This window comes from Haemorhous mexicanus, chromosome 2, assembly GCF_027477595.1.
Source record: "Haemorhous mexicanus isolate bHaeMex1 chromosome 2, bHaeMex1.pri, whole genome shotgun sequence".
NCBI classification, from domain to species: domain Eukaryota; kingdom Metazoa; phylum Chordata; class Aves; order Passeriformes; family Fringillidae; genus Haemorhous; species Haemorhous mexicanus.
In genome coordinates, this window is record NC_082342.1 from 44,059,898 (window position 1) to 44,083,920 (window position 24,023).

General features: G+C 34.9%; 1 protein-coding gene across 1 annotated transcript in view; it reads left to right on the plus strand.

The window, feature by feature from the left end:
• The window catches only part of CNTN5 (contactin 5), a 276,614-nt gene that overhangs the window by 33,476 nt on the left and 219,115 nt on the right, over positions 1–24,023 (plus strand). Inside the window, exons 2-4 of the mRNA XM_059840298.1 lie at positions 7,751–7,969; positions 16,191–16,314; positions 21,408–21,583. Coding sequence (XP_059696281.1) covers positions 7,751–7,969; positions 16,191–16,314; positions 21,408–21,583 — 519 coding nt within the window. The remainder of the gene's footprint in view (positions 1–7,750; positions 7,970–16,190; positions 16,315–21,407; positions 21,584–24,023) is intronic.

A 24,023-nucleotide genomic window follows, 5' to 3' on the forward strand; every position in this document is an offset into this window, starting at 1 on the left:
AACATGTAAATATAAGAACAACAATTGCAAATTACCATAAACAATGGCAAATTACCATAAACCTATATTGACATAATTTGACACCTTTAAAGTAGATCCTTAAATTTTCTAAAAGTTATTGAAAAAGTAACATTATTCCAAATAGTCTCACATCCCTAAAACCTGTTGCTGAACTTAAAAATTAAAGTCTTCATTTCTAAATTTTAGGAAACAACCAGCTAGCTAACTTATCTCTTTTTCTGTGTGACAAAAGAGTTTTGTTTGGAAATTATATTAGTGCTCCTATTACTATCTTGAAATAATTCACTCTTTGTTGGAGATCCTTTGTACAGACTCTTTTTTTCTCATTGTAAAGGAGTGTAGGAACAGCTCAAGTCTGTGTCCTCCAAGGAGCTGCTAGTCTGTCTCAGTGCCTGCATCCTTTTGATGGCTTTCCTTTAAATTTGCAAACACTTCACTGAGAGGGTCAGGGTCACCACCAGAAGAGGCTATCAGTTGGAAATGCACACAAGCAGGCAGCAGGTCCTCTGGTTAAAACCAACCATATGAATAAAGAGGAATGAAGAATCACATGGAGAGACTGTGGGATGCTCATAGCGTGCAGATGTGCCTGTGTTACAGATTTACCCTATGAGAACACAAATGCCTGCACAGTGCACTCTATTTCATTGCAAATCCTGGACTTTTTGGTGTTTTGAAAGGTTTTGTGTCTTTCATCTCTATTGGTACATCTCAGACAAGAAGATGAGACATGTTTTGGCATGTACATTTGCATGGCACTGCTGTCTCCAGGCAGGAGCACAGTGGAACAATGTCCATCATAAATGGGTGGGGATTTTTTAAGTTTTTATTTTCTTTTTTATTTTTAAAAACAGTTCAGAAGTGGCATAAAATACTGCCTCCTTAACAATCTGTAGATCTAGGTGCCACTTTAAGTATTAAAAAATATTTAAGAAATGTTTTGCAAGACATTTTGTCCCGAGCACAAGAATGAATTTCACTCTATGTGTATAGGAGTTGTTTAATTGCTACAATAGTTGTTTACACTGACAGTACATCCAGTGATTAATTCACAGGGTTCCTAAGGGAAGACTGAGCCACAAAAAGGTCTCAGAGATGCAAGCCAGGGTAAAGAGTGCACTGTAAAATATTTAGCAAACATTAAAGCAAACCACAAAGAACTACAGGAGGAGCCAAGGGTGGGGAAGAATACATTATCTGCCTAAAAAAAAAAAGGTTTTTAACATGGAGAGAGATTTTTTAAAGGGGATGAAAGACTGTACTTCCGATGGATATAAAAACACACCAAATTGGGATAGTATGTAAGGATGTGTATAACAGGGAGTAGAAAAACTTAGATTACATTAGCTAATTGATTAATTGATTGCTTAATAGATTATTAGAATTTTAACTGCTTGAATATGGTATTAATAAATCAGCCAAGTAATTTTATATTTACATTTCATATTAAAATAGTAAATTACAAATTTCTTCTTTGCTGTGGATTGATCTATCCTTTTTTCCCTTAACATTGATATGCATATCATTGCTTGAAGGAAGAGATATAAATAAGGATTTCTCTCCATCTAATTAGTGTAAATGATTTGTTCTGAAATAGTTGACCTTTGGTACTATGTTCTCCCTTCACATTCAGAATTGACAGCTCACTCTGATGATCATCAGCCATGGGGAAAATAAGTTAAGATTTCAATTAAAAGCATGCAGTGTAGGCTAATCTATGGATCTCACATTAGTAATGTTCTGTGTTTCCCTGCTAGAGAATGTGTATCATGTTTGGGCTCAAAAAATATCATATGGAAAGCACCTGAAGAAGTACTACAGTGAAGTATATCTTAAAATTGACAAACCAAACCTACATAGGTGTCTTAGAGCACATGTTCATACATGTCAACAAATCACACCCAGTCAATAGCACCCCTCTTTCAGGTCAAAGATCATAAGGTATTTAAAATATGCTAATTCTTACATTGAATTTCTGGGATCTCCTCAGCTATCTTCACTGTTTACTTAAAGTCTTATTTGTCAGGAAAAACTGGCCTAAAACTCCTTTTTGTTAGACAGACAGAAACAATCCACGTGGTGGTAAAGTGTCAGACACACCTGTGGTCTTTAAGAATGAGAAAACCAGAAGCAATAAATGTTGAACTAGATGGAATAAATAAATAATAAGGGTATGTTGCTATTCTTTGGAGTATTTTTTTTTCAATAATATCATTAGAAGAGTCTTCAAAATGTTTTATATTTTTTACCTCTAAAAAGCACTTTTCAATAGATGACTTCAATGAATTTCCAAAAAAGGTGTGTTTGAAGCCTATGCTACGGAAGAAACACACCCTAGCTCATTTGCTTCAGTGTATTACATTATCATGCTTTAAACAAGACAAAATTAAGTGTTTCAATAGAAAAAATATGACAATAAACTCAAAGCCTTTTTCTCAGTTCAAAACCCCTTTACTTTGGACAATTCTTTTCCATGATTGGAATATATTATTATTTTTATTATTTGTACTTCTGCAGTCAGAAGCATTCTCTAGCAGAAGAAGTGTTCAGCAGAAGGTGTTCAGTATTAAAGTACATTTTGTTTGCTCTGCTATTTGTCATATGTTGGATGCAAAGTGGGAATAATTGGGCATATATTGAGTAATCTAATTGCTGAATTATGAGTATGAAGTGGAAGTAAGATGAAAAATAGATTGTTTTTTGAGTAGGAAAGGAAGCAATGACTAACTCTACAAAAGCATCTTTATATTATTCAAAATAATTCCTCATAAAAATTCATGACATTTAAATTAGCTCTAACAGTATAATATTCCAACGATGTTGATTCAATTGCTAATAGCCACGGGAAATATTCTCTACCATATCTGAGTCAATGTTTTAAGTCTTCAAATCACTTCCTCTTTGTTATTTTAAAGGAAAATAAAATACACCCCTAATTATTTTTCCCATGTTTGTGTACAATATTCTATGTTCTTTATTTTGATGCCTTGTATGACCAGATTTCTAAGAAAAAGACAACTTCTATAAAGTGAGAGGCTACTGCAGATTTTCAAGCTAAATTATCATGCATCTTCTTTAAATAGCAGACAACTGAAAAGCTCAACAGAGCAAGTTTTGGATTGAAGGTTTACTTATTTTTGCCAAAGAGCTGGCAAAAAAGATATTTTTCCCCAAAGAAAGACCACCTTGCATAGAAAACTTTTCTCCCTTTCTCATGCTATCATATCTGTGGCGAAAAGGGCTGATAAGGATCACCAAAATATTTTCCTTGAGAACTTCCAGCTTCTAAGTCATCCCCTACTGCTTCTTAGGAAAACAATTCAAATGTCTTGATTTTTCACTCCTTTGCAGAAGAACCAAATATTTTGAGCAGAAAAGACACAAATTAAGCTTGATTGATTTATGATGAGAGAACTAGGGAAAAGGAGGCTCTGGGTGTACCTTGTCACTCTCTACAACTACCTGAAAGGAGGTTGCAACAAAGTCAGGGTCAGCCACTTCTCCCAGGCAACGAGTGACAGGACAAGAGGACATAACCACAGGCTGCATCAGAGAGTGTTCAGATTGTGCATCACAAAGAATTTCTTTGCTGGGAAGGTGCTTAAGCAGTGGTGTGCTTTGCCCAGGGAGGTGGTGGAATCGCTGTCTCTGGAGGTGCCAAGAAATTACTAGATACAGGAATTAGTGCAGTGGTCTCTTGTTCTGGGATAGGTCAAACGTTGGACTTGGTGGTCTTGGAGGTCTTTTCCAACATTTATGGGTCTATAATTCTATGACTAAGACAACTGAGAACAGAAAAATTGAAATTTTCTCATCTTAGCTATTCATTTTGCTTTCCTTTACATTCTGTGGCAAGAAGTAGCCATTTATTGAGACTGCCTGTCATATCACATGTCATTTTCCTTTTCCTTTTTACTGTCTGTAAAGTGAGCCCAGCCTCATTACCTTACATGCTGATGTCCAGAATCCAAATATTTAAAATGAGGTCTCCAGTGAAGGTTTCCATCTCACGTCTTGTTTGATTTTGATGATTTTGACAATGCAATGTCAATAGACAATGTCAATAGACAATGCAATGATGTTGCATTGTCTATTGCTTTCAGTGATAAGTGAGACAGAGTAGCAACTTTAGAATAAAATCTCTCTCAGATAAACTAAACCACCACAGTGGGAAATACACAGAGGAGGATCAGATGAACTAACGAGTTCTTGAGAAATCTACTGGCTTCCACTTAGTTCTGGGGGATATTCTGTGTGTGTGTTTGGTTTGTTGGCTTTTGGTTGAAGTTTTTTTGTGTATGCTATTGTATGGTTTTGGTGTTTTGCTGGGTCTGCTTTGGGTTCTTTTTTGTTATAGTTATTACAATTTCATCAGAAAAAAATATTTATTCACATTTTGCTGTTTTTTAGTAGTGATCCTAGCTCTCATAGGAGATGATCTGGATGGACACCTTATCAAATACAGATTTCTGCTATTTTTACATCTCTCTCCCAAGTTATGGTCAAGCTATATGTCATTGAGCAGTCTAAGAGGAAACCAATGTGCATGCACAGGCCAGAGCAGAAAGTATATGTCTGTTTAAAAAACTTAAGGAGCAACACTGATACAATCCACTGTGCAGAATGAATGCACATATTTCCATAAGCTTAGAAGACTGAAAACTTCCACTGAAACAATGTAATTAAAAGCTACAATGAAAAAAATGGGTTATCATTCTTAGTGACATTTGATTAAACATGCTAGCTGGCAAAAATACACAAATGAAGGTCACATTTGCAAGTATTATAAGACAGTCTACATTTTAATTAGATAGTTGAGAAATGTCAATGAGTTAGTAACTGACCAGGAGTCACTTATAGTAAAAAAGGAATAAAGGAAAACAAAACATCACACCAAAAGTCAGAATCCTTTACTTTCTATAAAGTTCAAACATTACAAAGACAGTTTCCAAAGAAATTTTGGGGTTGATTCCACTAATTTTCCTTGTCACTTTTCTCTGTTTAAAGAAAGAATGCATTTTGGTCAAATTACTGTGAGCCATTATTTGAGCTTTATTGAGCTATGCTGTGCCTTTAAAAACAAACTATAAAATATTACAGGGTGGTATTTGTGGTTGATATTTGTACCTATGGACTGTACCCAAGGAACTTGTCTAAACATTTGCTGTCTTGTGATCCCCTTTCCCTCAGAGTTAGCTTTGTTCTCCCACAACAGCATACATGAAATAAAGTTGAATTTAACCTGACATAGATATTACAAACTACAGGAATAAAATTCACATAATTTTGGAATTCATATTTTTGGTTTTTTCTAAGACCAAAAAAAACTCCTCTAATCAGTGGAAGACAGGCTCTCTATTACCTATGGCACTGTTGTTTTCCGTGTTGTTTTGATTCTGATCAATCTGACTGAAGAGCAGCGTGTGCTGGAAATAATAAGAGATGTGTGAATAATTTATTTACTTGATACAGTTTCATTAAAAAATTACCAAAATTGTATCAATTTGCTGTTGGAAATCCATTAAGAAAATTAAATAGAAATAGTCTATCTTGAAAGTGTCATACCATTGTTAAAATTACTATAAATCTGATAGTTCTAGTTCAAAGAAATTTGAAGGCTAACCCAAATCACTGATTTTACTGTGGCTGGTTTCTAGTTGCTTTATATCCTTACCATTTGAGCCTATATCTTCCTTATTTGTGTCTGGCAGCTGAAGGGACTTTTGGATGTTTCATCCCAAATGCTTAACTTATTTCTCAGAATGAGACTAGGGAAAACATAATATCATAGCAAAGCTCAAGTACAGCTGCATTTTAAGACTTACCCATAGTAGTTTTGATGAAATTTCTCAAGGATTTTCAGGATAGACTGGTAAAATAAAAAAGCACATTAGAGAGTAATATCTATATTCTCCAGCAGTTTAACTACTATGTACTTAAATAATGGAACATATAAATTTATTCTCCCAAATCTCAGAAGTCTAATCCAAACAAAATTAAAGGAATAATTTTACTGTAAATAGTACTCCAATAAAAATATATTCTAATTAAGGCACTGTAACTAGGCAGTTCAGAAGTCTAAATCTCTGAAGGTGAATGCTCAAATTAGGAAGTAGGTTTTTTTTCAGGTGAGTGTGTTTTCTGCTGTAGTTGTCAGTAATGATCACAGGCTACAGACTTTGAGTAAACACAACAAGTATTTCCTCATGTATAATTTATTAACCATTTCCAGTTATGTTTTACAAGAGAAACTTTACTCAGATACAGCATCCCAGTGAGCATGACAGAGCAACTGGAGTCAGGGTGAAATTTCACATTGATCACTAATCCCAGCCAAACAAAGCAATTCTACCATAGAAGGTCAGAAAACAGATTACATAATGCTATCATTACTGCAGGACCTTTTCACCATGTTGAGTGACTTTTGTATCCTTTCCTTCTCTTTCTTCCCATGGTACTTTGCATTCATACCATCTGAGATCTTGTAGATTCTTTTCTTCTTTCAAACCCTGAGACTACCACTGCAGGAGTAGTGTTCCCCACTCTGCTAGATAACAAAGAATTATAGAATCATTTTTTATTTTTAAGCAGAAGATGAACTGCAGTCTTCTTAACTTGATGAGGCAGCACAGAACGACTTCATTGCATGAAATTGACTACACAAAATATTTCAGCAAAAAGAAGTTGTCAGGACTATTTAAGTGTTGTTGAATCCTATTTACTAGAGTGGCTCTTTGTGTTACATACACAAACAAAAAGGAGAGTCACAGCCTAAAAATGACAAATGTTGCATACTATGCCAATGTGAAAAGGATGTCCCCTTCTTAAATATTTATCACCAGCAGAGATGACAGAACAGTGATCTTTTTTTCTTCTTGGCACTTCCAATTGTCCTCCAAAAGATCTGTTCTTTCTTAGGCACTGGATATGTAGTCTGGATCCCTTTGCTCATCTCTGAATATATTTTTGAATGCTCTTCTAACCTCCTTAATACTGTTGCATTTTCAGGACAACTGATTTCAATAATTCTGCTTGCTTTGGTCCTGCAGGTCCTGAGTTATAGTTTTTAATCTATTGTAACGTAATTTATTTTCTTTATATTTGACAATAGAAAGGGACCAAAAACTTGAGCACTCTTCTTATTTGCAAACACTCAAATTGTAAATAGAGTCAGAAAAGGCAAAAAAGGGAACTTGAAGAGTCAGCAGAAGAGGTGACTTTAGCATAAGTATGTTTTTGGGAAAAGCATTTGTGCATACATGTACTCTTGGCCCATTTAGCTAGCCTGCTTGATTTGCAAATTAGTGTTGAATTGAGAAGGACATTTAGTTTCAGTCAGTGTTTCTACATTGCACATACAAAGGGAAGGAAGGCTGTGAAGGAAAGATGGTGGCCTGGCAGACATTTTTCCACTATGAGATAGAAATATAGGGTCATAGAAATGGAATTTAAAGCATTGAAAACTCATGTTTCCATAAGAAGGAAATTTAGTGAATACCTGATTTCTATGTTGTGGTAAAGCTGCAGGGAAATTTTCTTAGAGCTCTATGCTGCTACCCAATTCTTTTCAGAAGCTGAGTCTCTCATCAAGCCTGGTATGTTGCTGTCACTCCTTTTATAGATAAAACTTTTTTGCTTTTCTACTGCTTAACTAAGCATTCTTTGCAAAGTGACAGACTTAGTCTCTATTCAGTGTTCACATCTTGGTATTTTTGAATTTTTTTTCCAGATTATTCAGAAGCTGTTCCTGGTGTCCCCACATCATATGCTGCTATCCTAAGAATCAAATCTGGTGGTTCATCTTTAGCCTCATTTAATTCAAAGAACAGACCACGGTTAAGCAGTCCTTCATTGGGAAGTGTATCTTCACCAGGCTGGAGGGGAGCCACACAACATTATCACTCCCCAACAAACCTCTACCACTTCTCAGAGACCTTCAAACATGATGGTAAGTGTAGCTTCCCCCTCTTAAACTTGGAAACATTTTTCGAAATCAGTGTATTTTTTGTCAGCTTACTTCAGTATTTCTCAAACACAATTTTGAATTTTTTTAAATGTCACAAGGTGGAAATTACCTGCTTTCCATTAGGTTATTCAGAACAGCCAATTAAAATATCCTTTCTTAAAGATTCCTATGGAGAATTGTTTTATGCAGGTGTTGCTACATGAAAATTGCAAACCAGTGATTTGAAATTCCATTCCAGCACAATTTCATCTAGTAGTAAAATCTAAGCCACTTTTTTTCTCCTTGAAATATTTTTTATTTTATCATGAATGGCAGTAATATAAATTAAACATGAAGCATAAATATTATAAAACTACTTTTTCTCTAAATTATCTCTTCTGTGTAGTCAACTGTACTTACGTGCATGCTTGGACAGAGTTTCTGGTGTGATGTGTCATTCTAAATGCAATAATTCATAGGAACAACAGATATTTTCCCAGGTTTGGTTACATTTTGAGAAGCCACATTTCTAATACTATTTCTTTAGTGACAATGATTACCTGAATTGCAGTCAAGATAGAAAGCCAGAAAGAAAGAAAGAAAGAAGAAAAAGAAGGAGAAGGAGGTGGGGAGGGAGGGAAAGACTAGAGGATACATAAGCATATTTTAAGTATATTCCTCATTTACATCTAAGGATGTAAAATAGGAAAGAATTGTGATTTATAGTGTGCAGTTCAATCAAATTCACACAATATCATGAGTGTAACAACAGGTTACTTTTTGACTCTGTAAAGTCTCATTTTTTTTCCCAGAAAATGCCTTGCATTTATTGAAAATTAATGGTTTATGCATGTGGTTTGTGTGAGAAAATGGTTTATATACAACCATAAATGTGTTCCCATATATACAACCATATACAAGCATAAATGTGTTCCTTGAGTAAAGTCTGATCTAGAAAAGAAACAATTTGATCTTGTCAGCAGCTAAATTCTGTTTGATACCATTTCTGGGATAGGGGTATGTTTCTATACTTGTCCTTCCTCTGTAATATTCTTTTAGGCAGCAACTAGAGTGAACTCAGTTTTTCCCCATTCACCAGACACTGAAAACTCCTCCCTGAAAACCTTTTAAGAACAGGTTAAAGTTAATGTCCATTATTAGAACTATAGTCTATTATCCTGATATTTTACAGCATGAATGTCTAAAAACTGAAGGAGAAAGCAAAAAAATACAGATTATTTGAATAATGTAGTGCAAGATAGAACTAGAAATCCTGGACATATCCCAAAAGCACAGTGAGATCACAGCTCAGGGATGATCACTGTACCATAGATATGATCTATGATTTAGGTCAGCAATCATGACTCTCCTCAAAACACTGGGGCCACATTGCAGCTCAGCCATTGAGATTCATCAGTTTCTCAGGAGCAAGTGAAAAACCACTGACTGTAGACAAAATTGTAAAAGGGCCATTCCTCATAAGGCCTAATGAACAGAGTATTTGACCGAGAAAAGAGGAAAACATTCTTTTAAAGACTACATAAAATAGCCCTAGGAGACTTATTTCGCTGACAGATCTTGGTATATCCAGCTGTGTAGACACTTGTAGAAATAGGTAAATCTGAGGGTGATTTTAAAACACCTGATGGTGTTTTAAAAGCCCTTGATTAACTGAAGTGCCCGCATAGCACAAGCTTAGGTATGAGACAGTATTTAGAAAAGATCAGCACATGACCAAGTAGGATAATCTGCATCATCTAAGAGGACTTGAACAAATATGTCATGGTGGCTGAATGTAACTTATTTTCTAAACCTCTCTCAGTTCTGTTAATAGCTTGATCCCTGAATAAATACCTTTGATATTTAGAAACTGAGAATTTTCTACAGAATATTATGAAAATAAGTGACTATTTCAATTATCTGTCATTACAGTCGTATTTTTAAATTTCTTGCTTTTTATTTAGTCTAGAGGAATATTTATTTTATTTTATTTTTACAGGTCTAGAAGTAAGGATATTTTAGTTATCCTAAAACTGCTTTGTGATGATAGAGTTTAGTGGTCATGTTTTTCAGCAAAGGCTTCTTAAATGAGGAAATGTTACAGCATCCTGTGGTAATAAGGCACCACTGCTTCAAGTGAGAGGACATTTTTAGGAAGAGACAAAACATGTTTTAAATTATTATAATGTAGAATTTGCATAATTCAAACATCTAATATATGGCATAAATTCAGGAGTGAAGTTTGTCATAAAAAACACCCAAGAATACTTTTACTAGCTGCTGAATTATACCAGTTCTCAAGTGACTTCTCAAATTATTTCCCAGCAGACATGTTCAAACACCTGGCATGGCTTGTAATAAAGATCCTTTTATACTGACTTGATGCTATTTCATTTGCACTTTCAATTCAACATGTGTTTCCTGATATCTTAAATTAAAAGAGCTGTGCTCTAGCTCTCTGCTGACTTTATCTGGAATTATTTAGTGTAAACATGCCGCTCAGGCAATGTGGTCCTTCTCTTCAAACTATGTATCAATGTGTAAAGTCATGACTAAAAATGAATAAAAAGTATGAATTATTCATTAAATACTCTTGAAGAATCATAAAACTGCAAACTCTTTTATTTTTTACTGTTCCAAAAACTTTTGGAATTGCTGCAGTAAAGATAATTGAACTTAACCTTGAATAAGGACTCTCTTTGTCCTTTCATCTTTGGTTTGACACATTTTGCAAGAAAATGAAAAACAGAGTCTGTCACAACTGAAAGTGTTTGAATCAATGAACCCCAAGGTTTGAAAGATCCGAATCTAATTTTTGTAAAATGAGAATTCCTGTTTCCCCACCATCTACTAGATTCAGCACTTACCAGTCTGAATTATAGACACAAACTACTAATATTTTTTCTGTTGCTAAAAATATTTTACATTTGATTCATATGGCATGCAGTTTAGGTATTATAAGTTCAATTTAGAATAGATTTATTTGTTTCAGAATAGAGAAAGCATTTTCAAGAAACAGTAAAATCTTCTATCATCTTACTTATTAAGGAAATAAACATGTCTCAGAAAAGGCAAATCTGAAAATATGAGAAAATAATTTAATCTTCTTTGCAGTATAAACTTAATAATGCATATACTGTACAATGTTCCACCATGCAGCACACTAGAATCAATACACATACCTTGAGGCATGTGTATCAGCCTCAGTTTACCTCAAAAGGATTCTCAAAGTTTCTCAGCTTTCAAGTTGACTGAAACACAGTTTCACAGTTTAAAAATTAAAGTGTTTTTTTAGAAATGCATATTTTACAAATATATATGTGTGCATATGTGTGTGAATATGTATGTGTATATATATATATATATATATATATATATATAATGTCTCTGCTTCTATATATGCAAAATAATTATTGTAAATTTCAGCAACTTTTGTTAATTTCAAAATATGCTACACAGAGATTTAATCACTGGAACATATTTTGCCTTGATGAATTTTTGGGCTTTTTTTTATTTTATTGAAATTTTGAAATACTTAATATTTTGACATATAATAGTGATATTAAAATGAATAGTATTTTTTATTTCTTAGGTGGTAAAGGTGAAAGATTATGTCATAGGACCTACCTGTAAAATAAATATTTCCACTGAAGTTAATGCACGTTTTTCAGTGTTTAAACAAAAAACCAAAATAGCTTCTAGTTTTTATCTGGGGAAAGCAATAGGTTTCCATTTAAATCAGTGTGAATATGCATCAAAAATATTTCTGAATATACTGAACAGGTTTCCTGTCTGGTTCCATGATAACAAAGGTAATCAGATGATCCATTAGAGTCATCACCTGAAGTTCATACAACAAGCATAAACTGAAAACCAAGAATGGAAAGAGAGAAATTCAAAAACAAGGTTGATAGGGAGTAGCATCATAGTGTGATCCACCTATACCAAAAAGAATCTTTCAATTTGTAGGACCAATCTGAAATGAAACAGCTTTGCTTAATTTTAATTACTTCTTCTTATATGTAGATTTCAGCAACATGTATAGCCTTATCAACAACAATTTCTTCAACCTTATTAGTGTGTCCTGAACACATTAATACCTAGGTCATTGGGATGTAGTTTGGTCTGCATTGTGTCAAGGAGGTACTTTTCTGGATAGGCCCTGTATGCAGACTACAATCATCTGTATTTTAGGATGGAAGTGATCCCTCATTTCTATCATTTCATATTCCTTGCATAGCTTTTCTTTAGAAAATTCTTCCATCTCTACATGGGCTCAAGAAATCTTTGAAACATGGGGTTGGAAAATAGAGCAATAGGAAAACTTTCTTCCTGATCTTGTTAAAAGTGCACCTAAAGAGGCATGAGCTGAAGAAGGGGAGAGGACCTGAAGGAATACTTTCTTCCCCCATATACAAAGGCTGCCTGAGCATATCCTCCCACATAACGTGTCTCCTGTTTCTCCCCACCAGTAGTTCAGACTGAGAGGATGGCTCCAAGACTGATTAGGCCAGTCACCTATCTTGGAGGGTACCTATTTAAGAAAACATTTATAATAACTTCATTTCTTTTCCTCTTTAGAAGTACAGCACTTAGAATTATCAGACACTTAAAGCTATAGTGCCAGTGCAGCTCCAATGCAGGAGTTTGAACAGGGTCATATTTCTTTCCTGCCCACTTCTGTGTTCCCAGGGTTCCAGGAAGTAATTCCTCATTTTCTCAGTGTATTAATTGACCTGTATTTTTATCAACAATGGTGGCAAGAAAGCAGCTGTTGAGGAATTACACTATTTCAATTACTACAAGATTTAAAGTACAGGAAACTTTATTCTTATCTGCAGTTTGTTGTTATGATATCTGCATTGCTCAGAAAGAAGAACTAAAGAACATCTGATTTTTTTCTTCATCAGTAACTGAGGGGAAGAATGAAAGTATGAAAGAATGTCATAGATTAGAAGGAGACAAACCACACTTTGGCTACTGTCTGATTTGCAGGATACCGATTCCAATTTATGTTCCCATTAAGATTTAAATACTTGGTACTAAGGAGTCACATGTTCCAGAAATTTTATGCACAGAAGTGCTGTAAGGAAAACACTGGCACTCAAAATTTAGGCATTGCTCTGAAGAATTTAAAAGAGACATGTTTTTGATATTTTGAATGTTTCCCATATCCTTGCCATTCTTAAAAGTGGTAGGGGGATGACAAACTAGCTGTTGCACTGCTGGTTGCAGTGCACACCTGTATTCCCAAGACTCTGTGGTAAATCACTGTTCTTAAATAAGATAGCACTTAAAGCACCTAGTTTTCTGTATCTTATTTAGTAAAATAAGATACATGTGTCTTATTTAGTAAAAGCCTCTATGAGGAACAGAAATATTTCCCTTCTGAAATTATAATAGTAAATTGAAATTTATGCATGCTAGTATTTATGTTGAATATTCATTTATGTTCTTGATAATTTAGAAAGGAAAAAATAAGCGTGGAGCTCAAATCCTGCCATGCACACTCATGAAGGACTACCCTGTTGAAGAGCATGGGTCACAGTTAGCTGTGACCTGTAGGTGAAAAAAAAGCATGGGTGCAAAAACCCTGATGTCTTCGGATCCCTGCAGACATCAGGAAACATACCTGAGCTTATATATCCATATGTACTAAGATATATACATAAACACAATAAGAAAATGAGGGCAATAAGGATAAGGGCAGGGATAGATCCCCAAAAAGACCACACAAAGCAGAAGAGCCAGCCAATGGTTTGTGAATCAGAAAGTTTTATTTCAATGTCACACAGAGGGGTTGGGATGCTCCCTTCTCTGTGGCTTGAGGGGAGTTTCCAGCTGTCTGTGTGACCATGGCGTGCTGCAGGCTGGGGCTGGAGCTGTTCCCTTGTCCTAAGGTCGATGGCTGAGTCAAAAGCTGCAGAAATCTCTGTCTGAGTGGCTTAGGAAGAGGACAAGAGCGTGACATGGTCTGGTCCTGCACCTAGCCTTGCATCTTTTTCTTCTCTTTCCAGCAGTCCTAGACTGTGATATCATATTTTATCTCCAGAGTCCCTCCTAGGGAGAAGATAAAATCATTAATCTTCATTAATATTCACCCTATCCATGCTAATCTGCATGAAATAATACTTAAATCTAAAGCCATGATTTAGATTTGTTTTCCTTAATTAATTTTTGGTTTTTCTAAACTTTAGCTCAATGTCAGTTCTGTTTTATTACTCTTACATTCATTAGTATTTTATTTTGTGCAATGCAAGAAGTAGGTGACCAAATTATAAAAAATCCACACAGTATGTTTGCACTAACATTATCCTTTCTTAAAATAAGTTTTGCCAGCTGAATCCATTTCCCCTGTAGCATTTTAAGATGTACTTCTCAAAATTTATTACTGGAGTTATTTTGTCTTCAATAATATCAGTACATATCAGAAGTCACTTATTGTGATTGATTTGTTTGTGGGTTGGTTTTGGATTTTTTTTTCTAAATAATGCAGATATTTGTTTCAGAACACACATTTCTGCCAATAAACCTAAGCAAAGCAATGTAACTACATATTAATATAAATATGCAAAACAGCAATCCATACTCTTTTACACAATTCTACAAGTAGGCATAATAAGCTGGAAAATTATGGGAAACAGACACTACTAGTTCTTTCTGCTCTTATTTGATTTGAATCTATTCCAGCAGAAGCATACACGCCTGATAATATAGGTATTTTCAAAATCTGCATTTGAATAGTAGTGTAAAAAGACAAAACTGAAGTGTATAAAAGTGTGTAGTAACTAAAAAGAAAGTTTGAAATGCATAATGGGGTCTTATGTCATCTTTTTACTGTATGATAAGAGAGTTGAGAAACCTCAAATGGAAGAATTTAAAGACATGGAAATTTGAATCTTAAAAACTAACGTGCTATGACCTATATCTCCCACAATTCTCATCCTTTTTCAGACTCCAAGTCTTTATTTTCTGTACCAAGACTTGTAGCCCCATGTACCTTTTCCTGTCTACTCAGATTTTCTGAGGCTGTTAGCCTCAGATAAAATGATAAAGGTTATTATTAGTATGACAAATTATTACATTCATATGATAAGTTCCCAAAACTGCAAAACCATAACACGTGGTTGAAGCTGTGTGGAGTTGGTAAAACAATGTAGTAAATAATTTTCAGGCAAGTGACCAAACCCTGAGTCTTCAGGTAGACCTTATTTCACTTCAAGCTGCTTTTGGGAGGACAAATACAGAAGGATGTTGTAAAATACTTAATGTGGTGTGCTGTCCTCAGTAGGAACTGGAGGGCATCTATGCCATGAACATATGAAACCCTAAAACCAACAGAGAAAACCCTGCTCCCATATCTTTCATTGCAAGTAGCAGGACAATGCCACTCTCTCTCTGCAGACAGGCTGGTGTTCTAAAGACAAAGAGCACCATGTGATTAATTCATCCACAAGTCTGGAGTAAGCCTAAAATTATTAAAATTCCACAGGCTTCTGGTGCAAAGTGAGAATTTTATTCATTCAGACCAACATGACAGGAATAGTCTGCTTGTGACCTTTTACTTTTCTGAAGGCTTACACTTCTCACTTGATAATATGAATGAACTGGAATCACAGACATGTTCTATGGGTCTGCAGAGCTTTTTTTAGTTCAGAAATGTAATTTCTTATCTAGATAAAGGTACATGCCAAAATTAGACAAGACAGTGGAGGAAAATGAAATGTCAGATTTAGCTATATATTATTTAATAACAGACACCATTTGCTGCCGTTAATTTTCCAAGTGATGTTTCTTAGCACTCCTTGACATAAAGGGAAAAATTGTGTATTAATTTTCTGTGACATAAGCTGCTGCAAGCAGAAGGAAATTTTTTGTTTACCTTGCTCTCTATAAGCAGAGTTAATTCCTCTTTAGTCTCTGGAGCTTCTCCCTAGACTTCAGGCCAAAATATATCTGATGAGAAATCCATTCTTAGGCATAATAAACACTTAAATCATACCGTATGTTTTATGCTTCACTTAGTAATATATTTTATATTTCTTCTTTGTCTTTTTTTTTTTTCCTTTTAATAATTGCTTTTTAATACAACATCTAAAGTAATGGAACATGAACCTTTGGAAAATAAATATAATAATGCATACTTTATTCTCACATTATAAAATCTATAAGACATTTTCATTTTTTGAGCTTTCCTAAAAAGTAGCACTTCTTTTTTTGACAGAAAGTGTTGATTATGGGCCGGTGTTTGTACAAGAGCCAGATGATATGATTTTTCCAACTGATTCTGAGGAAAAGAAAGTGTCTCTGAATTGTCAAGCACGTGGAAATCCTACTCCTACATACAGGTACCTGTTTTAGGATTTTATCTTTTTTAGCTTTCAGAATATTACCCACTGCAATCCTACTCTGAGAATCAATGTATTTTGGTGAGAAACAACAGAAACAGCTCTCTGACACTAGTAGTTTTCCTGATTGAATGTTTTTTGTGATTCTAAATAAGCAAGAAGCAGAAATGGCAGTGATTAAGGCAAAGCAATATTTTAGGTTTCAAATTATATACTCTCTGCATCATTTCTATCCATGTGGATAGATTCCTTTTGTCCAGTTTATTTAATTGTGTCTGCGACAACTGACAAAAAAATGTTTAATTCTTTGGGTTTCTTTTTTATTTCTAAACATTTATGAAGCTACAAAATACTATCCCAATATATAGGGAAGGCAGCAAAGTATAGGTACATTAAATGACATGACTTGGCACTATAAGATACCATGGCTGCATCAAGTCTGGTGGTTTTCCACTCACAAGCCCACCATTTTATTCCTCTGCAACCATCACCTGTTGCTTATTTTTCCATACAGACTTGTAGGCCCCAGCTATCCATTATCCAGGCCTGTGATGACACACCTGTGAGCCCCAGAGTGCAGTTTATTGATGGTGCTCACATACAGGTGGTAGCAGTATGTTGCAGTCACCTTCCCCATTTGCTATATCTGTCTCTGCTCATATTTTATGTAAATTACTAGTGATGTAAGAGGGCTGGGGGAACATATGGTTGGTTATTTTTTCCCACATACCCTTCATCTTTTCTCATAGCGTCATTCTTCAATTACAAAGGGAACATAAGGACTCTTACTGTGTTTTGTCATAGGTGGCTATCATCAATTCCACCTTTTGTCTTTTGCCTTTTACCCTTATTTAACTTCTGGCTTCTTCAGAATTCTGGTTGAATTTTCCTTAGAGCTATTTGAATCAGAGCTCTTCCATTTCTATAACTTGAAGGAATCCAGAAGCAGTGCCATCCTTAGACATTCTTACCACTCAATCTGCCTCTTTGCAACATACAAACTCATTAATTGGATCTGATGCATTACACAAGCCACTCCCACCCCAACAACACAGGCATGACTAAAATATGTAACATGGGATTAGGAATGAATATCCAGAGACTCTCCAAACTAGAATAGCATGAATTCCTCACTATGTGGTATGAGAGCTATGTTGCATTCTTCTTTACTGACATTCAGTGTGTAAATTGTTACCTACTGGTGATTTCTGATAATAAAAAAGAGAAAAAAAAAAAAGGGGGATTAGTGTCACACATCATGAATGTGTTGTCAGTCCATTAAACATAGACTATGACTATGGGGAAAAGGCACAAATTCACCCCCCAAAAGAGGAGAGTCCTATATTCTAGTCTCCCAGAAAACCTCATTACCTTTGTAGAAATTTTGTCTGTGGAGAATTTATGCCATCTCCTTTCTTTCTTCATCCAACTGGTTTTTTTTGCATTTTCCCAGTGGAATGCAATCAACAAATACAGACTTTTAGCATGTTCTAAAGGGTGACTACAAGGAAGATAGGAACTCTTTCTTCACAAGAAGCTACATGGAGAAGGCAAGAGGCAAGAAGGTTTCATACTCCTCAGTAATCACTGAAGCCTTTCAAGATGCAAACAAACAAAATGTTTGATTATCTTCTCTAGGCTTCATTTTCCATATAACACTGGAGAAAATGATTTTTTAACATCTCTTACAACCTGGGATGTTATATGGGTTTTTGATATCCATTTCTTCAGTTCTCCAGAGATTAATTGGTGTCAGCAGCCTCATAAACAAACTTTCCTGACTGTTGCTGATGGAAGGAGAGATTAAACCCACAAGGCATGACTCAAACAGCTCAGTTTAACTTCTCCTTCTATTGCTGCCACTTGTCTGCACAGCATTTGCAATGCACGCTAGAGAGGGAAAAGAAGTAAAAATTACTCTCTGAGGAAGATTCTATTCTCTAGGACAAATGTAGAGGGCATTTAGCCATAAAAGATCAACAGATATACAAAGTTTTGAGTATGCCACTAGCTAACCACATTACCAAAGGCCCTGGCCAGCTGCATGGGACCTTTATTTACATGTGCTCTGAGGTATGTGCTGCTAAGAATTATTTTTGGCCAAAACCAAAATACAATATGTATTTATTTAAATTTATACTAAAAGAACATGTAAAGCACTCAAAAAATTCGATGTTAAGTTATCTCTGCCTTTTTAAAAATCATTTCAGTAGTCTATGTAATTTGTGCCCCAGTGTTCATAACCTGTTTACAAATTTTTTTTTTTTCGTTCTTGGAAATGACTTTGTTTCAATGGAATGGAGAATGTTCACATAATTTCAGATGTTCTTCCTTTCAAAAAACTTTGTTTCCCCTTGTCCAAACCCTACCCTGAAATAACCGGTTTTAATTTGTTGACTTTCAGTCATTAAGGTATTTTGATGAATAGTTTTAGGGAATAACTCCCTGAGATAAACTGACTCTGTTTGCTTAGCATTTCTGCAAATGATCACAAGTCAGGGGCAGTACAATGAAGATGATAACTGCAATCCCTTTGATGATGAATACAGACATTCACAAACTTCCTCTGGGATCTCACAGGTCAGCAGAGTTACAGAGCTACAAGCAGGTGTTGAATTCCCTGAGATGCCACTTAACTACACAGCTTTCACTGATTGTGAAACACTCCATGGACTCTTTTACTTAGGACACACATAAGCTGGGTAGTAATTGTTTTGTCAGTATCATTTACTGCAACTGAAAAAGTTTTTTAAAAATTATTTTTTGTCTGCTTAAACCAGATTATAGTAATTTGAAATGTCATCTGTCCGTTTTCTTCAAGAAAAAAAGCATCTGAGATTTCCTAACAATCCCTGATCTTGGAAGTGTTATATTTTGGGTTCTGTTCTTCCAGATCAGTCATGTTACCTAGGAAAAAAGTCACCTAATTCAGTGTTTCTTTTCCTGTAATGTGCATAGATTATATGAGGGGAATACAATCCCTCAGGACAGACCCCGGGATATAGAGGCGGGTTGCTATCAATATCCATTTTGAGGTAGAATTCAAAGAACTTTTTTTTTTCATTGAATTTAGCTGAAAATGAAACTAAAGGAAAAAAACTGGTTTAACTGAATTTTGTGGCAGTTCTCATTTGGAAATGCCAAAACAAATTTTTTTTTTTTCTTTTTCCCTGTCTAAATTTCCATTCAAGATCAATAACTTTTGCATTTTTTCACATATATAGACAAGGATATATGTATAAAAACTTAACTTTTGTTATGATTTCATTCAAAATATAAACTAATTAATCACTTGTTCAGATTAAAAATTCCTTTCCTATTTACCTCATCTATGTGTGTTATCTATTTAAAAACTTAGTTAATCCTAACAAACTTCCCCTGCTGTCCTTTAAAATATAAATAAATTTTCAATGCTGTTTCGTTTCTAACATTCAGTGAAGTAGAAGCCCTCTGCAATCAAAAGTCCAATTGTGAAAAAAAGGGATAAATAGGAGATTCACCGCTCATTCAAATTCTGACAATTCTGACCTTTGGATTAAGAAATATTCACCACCACTGCAGCTGAATTCTGCTCTCTGTGCCCTATTCACCATGAATGTTAACAAGATAGAGTGAATTAATAATTATTTTGCTTTGTTAAAGCTGTCTCTGGAGTCTAAATGTTGCCAAGTTCTTCCAGTCTTTGCTGATCTCTGGCAAAGCTTGCAAGTTCCTGGAAATTTCCCAAGCCAACTTTGAAGCTGCAGAATGACAGCAAAAGAGTAATGAAAGAAATATCTGGGCATTATAATAATTGTACCCTATCTGTTTACACTGCTTATCTCTTCTTTGCATTCTTCTTACAATTTCATGTAATTACACTTTGAAAAAAAGAAAATCTAAAAGTCTTCATATGTGGATGTTTTTCTTTTATTCAGAAACTGCAAACACACACATATGAGAGGTTATTCCAGACTGTTGAAGTCGATTAATCTACCACACAAAATATTTTCTCTTGCAGCCAGTGGACTATTCCAGGGTTTGTTGCTTCAGTCTTTTGAGATGTACGGGAGGCTGAGGCTTTTTGGCAGACCATATATGGGACAGGAGGGAAACACAACCCATAAAACCACTTGCACAACTGAAAAATTATGAGACTCTTAGGTTTCTTCTGAAACCTCATTAAAAAAATGTTTATTCAGGAATAATTCAAAACTTCACGTCACTTGGGATACTTTCAATGTTTCCTACAGCCTGGCTTTTTCCAACTTATCTTCACTCTCATCCTTGAATTTACTGCTTAGTCCTATTATTTCATTTCCAAATATCTCCCTAACTCAGCATTCGTTATTCAGAGTGTTTATTTGTTCTTAGTTTCCATGTACCTAGTAGCTTGGCCACCCAGCAGTTAGTTCCATTCTTCTGTTCCAGTCTGAATTTTGTGTATCCTGATTCAGATGATATTATTTTACCTTCGTCTGTTGCCAAAATCCTATACTGCATAACAGCCTATGTACATCAATCTACCTCCCTGCTCTTCACAGGTCTTGCTCTTCTTGCTTCTGTATTTAATTGAGGTGTCTCTGTTTCTTGGGCTGAGAAGATCCAATACTGAAAGAGAGGATCTTCTCAGGAAAAAAGGAAACAAGGAAAAAACCTTTTCTTTGTTTGTATGCAGTGCATTGCCTGTAAGCTCAGCTGGGCCTAAGGCTTTAATGATAGAATATGAATTAAAACTTTGATTATCATAAGCACAGTAAAATTTCCATTTTTGACATAAAGGATGCATCTGCTATGCAGTTTTCAAGTCCTAAACCTTTGTGAAAATTCGTTTTTTGAGGGGAAATAAAGAAGAAAAAAAGAAGAGATTATTATTTTCATTCAGCATAGGCAAAACAAAGAATATCCTTTTTCTTCAAAGGCTGAATATCAGGTTTTGCTTGTGGTTTTTGCTTTCAAGTTTTGTCAGTTTAATGTGTTCCTGCACAGGATATCTTTGAATAGCTGTAATTACAACTGGAGCTGTCAGATTCTGTGTCCTAAGCTTGATACCTTCACTTGGATATTAAATGTTCGAGTTTTTGAGTGGGGTTTTTTGGTTTTTTCCCATTAAGATGGCTTCGAAATGGAACTGAAATCGACATTGAAAGTGATTATCGCTTCAGTTTAATAGAAGGAAGTTTGATCATCAGCAACCCCAGTGAAATGAAGGATTCTGGACCGTACCAATGTTTAACTACCAACATGTTTGGCAGTATTTTAAGCAGAGAGGCTGTTCTTCAGTTTGCATGTGAGTAACATTTTTTAAACTATCGATAAATCAGATCTTTACATTGCTTGATAAGGCATTAAATTTTAATTTGAATATGTTATACAAGTGACACTGACATTGTTGAGGTAGAATCTCAAAAATAGAAATAAAATACTTAGTGGAAGAGAGTGATTTTCTGTAGACTTGTTACTTTTAAAATAGAATCATCAGGGAAAATAACTCTAGTGCATGATCCCAAATGCTATACTTTAATGGCATACTTGAATACTCTGCAGTGATATATTTCACTCATTGCTGGTTTCCTGAAACATCTGTCATTCTGCCACACTCTCTGAGCAGGAAAGAAAGAACTGTAAACTTAGAAATAGAATGAGATAAAGTGCCTATATATCTATTGAATGCACCTTAATTACTTCTTTTTATGTATATATGTATGTAAATATATACGGTTTATGTTCTTGTTTTTGCATACATATCCTTTCATACACATACATATACTTTCATACAATATAAAAATGAAGGGGTTTTTATAGTCATTAATGAAAACCAAAAATGTCTTAGCTTTTGTAATCATTCACTACAATATACTTTTCAGAAGCTATCCATAGTTCATGATCCCAAGTAAACACTATGGTCGATCAGTAGCATGCTCTATTTCAAACATACTAGCAAGAAAAACAAGGCCAGGATTTCTCTTCAGCCCTAACTTCTCCTCAGCACTTTGCAAGAAGAAATACAACATCATTTTATTATTTTATCTTGATAAATCACACCATGAGTGGTTTTTGAGAGGAGGAGTGCAAAAAGAACTCCATCCTAGTTTCTCAGATCCTGCTGAAAATAAGGCAAATCTATGAAATATGAGGCAGATCTTCATATAGCCACAGCTGGAAAAATGGGTTTAAGGAGAAGTCGCCATCTGCATGTCTAACTAACACATCTGGTGTTGTCAAGAACTCAGCAGTGAGGTCTGATCTTCCCTTAATCCACCGCTCCCTGGTCAAGTCAGACCTCTTTAATTTATTGCTTAATCCTTATCTGCTACATATTCCGTCAAGGTGTTTGTTAGGAGATCATGGGACTATCCACCTACTTCTGAGCTGGGGAGAATAATGGCATTTGTAGAAGTTTGCTCATGCCTGGGCAGTGTGTTTAAAACTAAGCACCACAAGAGTATCATGGTATTACTGGACTTCAATCTTAAAGGTAGCTTCTGAGAAAATTCAGATGCATTCTATCTTTTAGACAAGAAAACTATTCTACAACAAATCTCTTGGTTAGAGAACCCAACCACTGGTAAAAATACATGGTCTGAACCTCAGATTTCTCTTCCCAGCTCAAGAGTAGAGCTGAGAGGTGGCTATTTAACCTTTGATTGAAAAAACAAAAAAAGGGAAAGTGAGAGCTGACTCTCAAACTGAAGACCAATGAGTTTCAGTAGATACATCCACATCCAATAGTTCATTCAGGGCCCCATATTATTACATGCTCCAATGAAATCAATTTAGATAAAGTGAGGGGAAAAAAAAAAGAAAGAAGAGATTAGGTTTAGTGGGTTTATTTTTATTGGACTTTTAAGTTTGTATTATCTTACACATCTACCTTTGCATATATCAAAATGACTGAATTTTAATGTCTGGAATGTGATTTCTGCTCATTAAAGTATTTGAAAATTGTTGTGTAAGTTTCTTAGGAAAATTTAATGGCAGAATGCTATTTGCAAATGCTGAGGTGTACTAAAAAATACTGCAGGACTTGTATCAGAGAAAAAGCTGTTATAAGGATATAAAATATTTTTTAAATGTTAGAGTAATAACTGATTGAAGCTCTTTTAGAAGTTTGTGAGAAACTTGTTCACAAGAGGAATTTCAAGTTCAATGCGTATTTGTAGCCTAATTTCTATGTGGCATGGTACTCTTTCTTCCAATCCTGTTTTAATGCTCCTTCAATTCCCTGATCTTAAATAGCTGGTGCTCATGTTGAAATAATATTTGCATTATGCAGCATCTCAGATTTTAATATTGTTTAAATTAATTCAAGTTTAATGATGTCACCACTCTGTAAGCTCATACTAACATACCAGAAGCTTGTATCACTGAAAAGTTGTTTTAAGTCAGATCCAAGGGCCAGCTCTTCCAGTGCCTCACCACCTTTATGGGGAAGTATTTCTTGTTAACAACTGGCCTGCATGTGTCTGGTTGATTTCAGTAAGACAAAAAGTAAAGCATCAGAGGAGATTTTTTAAGGAAATGTCCTAACCTTTAAGTAATTAAAGTACTTGGTGCTCTACAGTTTTACTGGGATCTAATGGCTTGAAGGATAATTTATAATACCAAGGAAAAACAAAGCCATTTCTGACTATGAGATACAGAGCTACACATAATGGACTTCATTTTCATTTTTGGTGCTGAAAACCATGAATGTTGATTCCAAAATCTTAGAAACTTACCACTTTCAC